Genomic DNA, 5,953 nt, shown 5'->3' on the forward strand with positions numbered 1-5,953 from the left:
GCAAGTGCTTTAAAAAGCACTATAACGTAACTCTTTATAAAACTTTGGCAAAAGTTCAAGTACTTGAAAATGATGGAAAAGAAGAGACCGATCTTGATATTTTAAGTCATAATGAAATCGATATTAAATAACCGTCGATGGTATCTTTGGTATAATGTAGAGCTCACCATTATAAATGGTATTGAGGATCTTGAATTTAAATCTGTCAAATAATATGGACAGATAAATTATGCAATTCAAGTTTATTGTTTTTCACTTGAAAAATGACGTTTTGAAATTAGTCCATAGACTAATGTATAATACCAGTGGGATACAATTTGGTGATTATGCGAAAAGTAAAATCATAAGATATAAAATATGATTTGTGCCTATAAGGCATAAAGGTTATTAGCAAAAGTCCTGGTATTATTGTTTGGAGATGTCTTCTCCTATGGTGGATGGAATAAGGTTTCTTTAAATCTGGCAATGTATGAAAAAAAAATTAATACGTATAACGAATGACTGTCATGTCTAGCTAGATGGAAAATACAATAGGAAAATCCTTAAAGGACTAAAAGAGTTTCGATCCATTGAATATCCCAATGGTTGAAAAATCTCTTACCTTAAAGAAAGATCAATTTTCATCTCATGAAAATGGTTAGAAAATACCATGTATTAGTGCAATTGATGCATTTTTATATACTGTTATTTCTATACATGAGAATAATTTTTATTAATGTGTATAAAGACATAATTTTACTTTTATGTGAATGTGAGTGAAATCAAATATTATTGATATAGATTTATTATTTCTAACAAATATTGCCAAAGGATTGTCGGTTATGCAAATGTAGTTCAATGTGCAAATGACTTGAGATGATGAGGTCACATATAAAGTGATTTTCAAGAATTTATTTGACTGAGTTCAAGGGCTTAACATATCCAAGAAACAAGAAAACAACACATCAGGGTGATTTCAAGAATGCAACGTTTTCTTGAATGTGATTTGATTACAACCACACAGTCAATATCGATATTGAAAGCTGACATATAAGATTGATGTGCTTCATCTTTGAGAAGTGAAAAGATGTTTGCATCAGGGGAGTAAAATACACATTGCACTCTTTTTTTCTTGGCCTAGGTTTTGTCCCAATGAATTTTCCTGACAAGGTTTTTAATGAGGTAACAAACAAACGTATATTAAAAAATATGTGTGCTCTTTTTCTTTCACTAGAATTTTTTCTATGATTTTTTTTCTAGTAAGATTTTAACGAGACACATTATCTATGGACATTCAAGGGGGAGTATTGTAAAACATTATAGTTATTGTGGATGTCCACCACTCCAAGAATTTACTCATCCATTACTTCATACACCATTATGAGGTGTAACTCTTACACCTTTAACTTCCCCATAATCGTTATGATTAATGTCATGTTTATGGTGTAACTCTTGCACCTTTTGACCTCCTCAAAACCTTTATGATTAATGTCATGTTTATGACAACCTTTCATATGCCTATGTGTTATACTATAAATAGAGGCATAAAGTTCATATTATAGATACTTGAAAGATTTGTATACTTGATACTTGAAAGATTTGTATACTTGATACTTGAAAGAATGAAAAACTCTCATCTCTTGTCTTCTCTTCTCAATATTTTTGTCTACTTTATTGTTTATATTATTCATCTTTTGGCCTAATTTTAAAACACAAAAGATAATGTTAAGAATGGGTCTCAAACTCACTACACTCACAAGAGAGTAACCTTTCACAACTTCCCCTTGCCACTAAGCCATTAACTTTACTTGTCATATGGGCTCAGACTGAAATATTTATATATATTCACTAGAATTTCTAGTGCTAATACATATTCTACGCAAAAGCTACTGGGTTCGTCTGAACCCCCTTATTCTATTGTAGCTTCGCTCCTGACTGACTGGCAACAACGCCATCTCGAGAGTGATGTTGATACGGTGAGGCGTCCACTTAGGTAATAACAAAGTCGCATGAGACCAACTAGGATAGTGACCGTGCTACGCAACAAATGAAAGGACAATGTGTTAGAGTTTTCAAAAAGCATTAGCCGCACTCGACAGAGTCGCGTCTGACACATTCTAGTGGGTTGTTGCCTTTCCAATGACACACGGGCAAAGACGTTCTTCTATTGGCCACAAACAATGCTAGCCCCCTGTAAATAGAGACTCCCTTCCCGATTGTAAATGATTGGATTTCTGCCTCTCTATCCTAAGCAATAAAAATCCTTAGTTTTGTTGTTAAGCTCTCTCTATTTTACTTAGTTATTTTTTAACTATTTACGCTTGCTTATTTTATGTTCGCGATCACAATGAGGCCATAGCTGAAAGGACTCTGGAATACTTTATCATTACAAATTTGCTCATCTTTGTCTTGCTTAATATACTTTGTCTTTTATTTGCGTTATTTACTCTTTTTTTGCAAATTTACGCTACTAACAATAAAGGTAAGATTGTAATGCGTGTTTTTGATCAACTTACAAATGCAATTGTCTCAAATCGATTATAAACATAATGTACATGCGATGCTTTCAAAGATAAAAGACTGCTACACTTTAAAAAGAAACAATATCACTATCTTTTAGAAAAAGAAAAGGCATTAATTCCATTTATGAAATTTTTCCCAAAAAAAGATTGGTATTTCATGCTGTAAGTCAGGACGTAAAGTGAAAGCACCACGTGGACAGCTGAACACTAATAACTCCTCATCCAATCCTTAACTTACACACATTCATCAATTCCTCATCCACTTTATCAACAACACACCCAAAACCAAAACTTTCTAAAACCAAACTAACAAACTCCACTCACCCGTGTGTTATCCACTCTTTGCCATGGCTGGTTTGCTGGAAACTATCGCAGTTCCTCGTGCCGCTGCTTTGCCTTCGTCGGCATCATTGGCTTCTATTGCTGGTTCTTCCCTTTCTGGTCGTCGATCTTTTATTAGTTTCTCTGTGTTCAATGGTCTTAAGTTCCAGTCGACTTGTTCATCAGTGTCCTTTGCCTCATTTTCAAAATCTGGTGGCAATGGTAGAGGAGCAAGAATTGTCTGTGAGGCTCAGGATACTGCTGTTCTAGGTGCTTATTTCTTTTCCTTATTTTTGGTTATAGTTGAAGAATCTTAGTAGTGCAGTTGGTTGACGAGGGTTCAGTTCCCACCTTGTAATTCCCTTCTATGTCCCAGAAAAAGAACAAAAGAGTATTGCTTATGGATTGAGGTATAAAATGATTAAAAAGGCTAAAACTCTGACCAAGAAAATGATTAAACACGCAATTACAAGTGGCGAAGTAAAGATAATTCAGGATTTGAATTTTACAGGTGCTCAATTTGATTTACTAGATCCGAAATCTATTTATCAACTCCTTCTAGATCCGAAATCTATTTATCAACTCTTTCTTGTCAGTGACGGAGTTAGGTTTTCACTAAGGAGTTCAGAATATAATGAGTTAAATACATGAAGAAATGAAGAGGAATCAACATTTAATATATATTTATACAAGATATTTTTGACCTTATATATATAGTGCAATTTTTTGATGACTCTGGCTTCGCCCTGCTACTTGCTTACAATTTGAGATATTTGGGTCTTTTTAAAGCTTTGATTGGGACAAAAAAATGCCTAAACACGCAGTTGCAAGTGGCGAAGCAAAGATAATTCAGAATTTGAATTTTACGAATTTGAGTTGGGGATTCTAAAATATTCATTTAATTTGCTCATGCTTACTTATAGTTTGAGATGTGTCTTTTCTAAGATTATTAAATTTTGACAAAAAGTGCAAGTGGCTCAGAAGGTATCCAAATTTGAATTTTATGAGTACGAATTCTAGATTCTATCACAACTTATTTGATCTATTATGTCTGAAATCTGGTATTATTATTGTGACTCCCTTGGTCCCATTTATGTGAAGGGATTATTATTGTTTGGGGAGTTGAATAATGTTTTCTTTTGACAATAATTTTCTCAATTTTGTTTTATATAGAAGAATCATTAGCTGCACTGACTTGAACTACTTTTTAAGCAGTTTGCAAATTTATAAATTTTATACTGTATTTTTAAAAAATTGAAGAACTTGTATTCAAATTCGTCAAAATTAAATATTTTGACCCTCATACTTTCAAGTACTTTCAACCACTTCACATAAATTGGTATAGCTAGTGAGTTTGGATAAATCTGTAACTTTAACACCACTTCCATCCTTGTGGCAGAGTATTTTTGTGTCAGAGTTCAAAGAAATTCAACCGTCTACTGCTGCTATTGTCAATTATCTATCAGATTATCATACAATCTTAAATTTGATGAAAAGTCATGTCCAGGACCTTTAAGTTGAATATTACATTATAGAGTAAATCAATTTTACTAACAATGTGGAAATCAAAATCTATGTTGCTCGAACTCTCCAAAAATGTTGCCGCAGCCGTATTAAATCCTTCAAAATGCACTTCTTATGGAGGATCCGGCACAATTGTGTCGACGTTTTTGAAGAATCTGAGCAATATATACTAGAATTACTTGATGCTTGTTAAAGGATTGAAGTAAATCCATTCTTGTGGAATTGGTACATAAGTTTGGAGAGTGTGAAGGCTAGTAAAACCTACCAGCGTTAGTACTTATGTTTTTGAACTTCATTTGCAGTTAAATATTTGAACTCCTATGAGTTCCATTACAGTTTCCAGTAAAAGCTTTTATTGCATATAAATTCTAATTTCTGCTTTCTCATTGACATTGTGGAGCTATTATAAGACCTTGAGAATCGAGATGGCTTGTTATATGCCATGCTTCGTGTCAGTCTTCACCAAAAAGGAAAATGAATGACTCAATACTTTTTGTGTGAAAATGCACGTGTTGCAATTGTAATATGAGTCATCCTAGTTAGAAAAATGAAATTCCTCATTGTTAAATCTTCATCGCTAGCGCTCTATCTAATTACAAGGAGTAATAACAACTATGATGCATCAGTATCTATTGTAATTACTGTCATATTATTATCATTGTTTTTGTTACTATCTGTTATTTCTTGTACTTCGGTCACTTTCCTTGTTTTGTTTTCCTTGTGCTGAGGGTCTATCGAAAACAGCTACTCCACCGTTGAGGCAGGGGTAAGGTCTGTGTGCACTCTACCCTCCCCATACCCCACTGTGTGGGATTATAATGGGATTAGCATGAAGTAGGCAACTAAAACCATAGCTTTAGCAGCATCTCAATGAATTTTATCAGCTTCATTGTATATTTAACATGGTTATTGTTAAATACAGTGCCTGCTGTTAATGATCAAACATGGGAGTCTCTTGTAATCGGATCTGATAAACCTGTTCTGGTTGAATTTTGGGCTCCATGGTGTGGTCCATGCCGAATGATTCACCCCGTTATCGATGAACTATCTCAGGAATTTGCAGACAAGTTTAAATTCTTCAAGGTGAACACAGATGAAAGTCCTGGCATCGCGACCAGATATGGGATTCGTAGTATCCCAACCGTCATGATTTTCAAGGCTGGGGAGAAGAAAGATACAGTCATTGGTGCAGTACCTAAAACAACGTTGACGGCCTGCATAGAAAAATTCTTGTAAAATGGTACATATGTAGATATATGTTCTATGAGAGAATTTAGATCTTTTATATATTTTCGCTCTTTGCCTTTGGTGCTGCAAGAATTAACTTGATAGACCTGAGATACATCTGTATAGTTATGTTATATGCTATGTTTCCACTTTTGGCGTTATGTTGGTAATTCGATGTTTCTAAGTTCAAATTTCAGTGGTAAATTTGTTGAACTCTGTTATGGGTTTCGTATACCAAACAAGTTATAACACAATCAATGATGGACTAGGGTCTGAGGTGAAATTGATGTTATGTACTGGAAATTGCATTCTATAGATTCAAATATGGGTGACTTTAAGATATTTGACACCAATAGAATAACCTTCTTTATTTTTTTTAA

At 33.8% G+C, this 5,953-nt stretch overlaps 1 protein-coding gene across 1 annotated transcript; it reads left to right on the plus strand.

The window, feature by feature from the left end:
* Nucleotides 1-2,630: 2,630 nt before the first annotated feature.
* Nucleotides 2,631-5,734, plus strand: LOC107842434 (thioredoxin 1). Its single transcript, XM_016686276.2, has 2 exons — nucleotides 2,631-3,092; nucleotides 5,269-5,734. The coding sequence occupies exons 1-2, from the start codon at nucleotides 2,849-2,851 to the stop codon at nucleotides 5,580-5,582; spliced, it is 558 nt and encodes a 185-aa protein (XP_016541762.1). The 5' UTR covers nucleotides 2,631-2,848; the 3' UTR covers nucleotides 5,583-5,734.
* Nucleotides 5,735-5,953: the final 219 nt, after the last annotated feature.

Source organism: Capsicum annuum, chromosome 9 (assembly GCF_002878395.1).
Source record: "Capsicum annuum cultivar UCD-10X-F1 chromosome 9, UCD10Xv1.1, whole genome shotgun sequence".
Classification (NCBI taxonomy): Eukaryota; Viridiplantae; Streptophyta; class Magnoliopsida; order Solanales; family Solanaceae; genus Capsicum; species Capsicum annuum.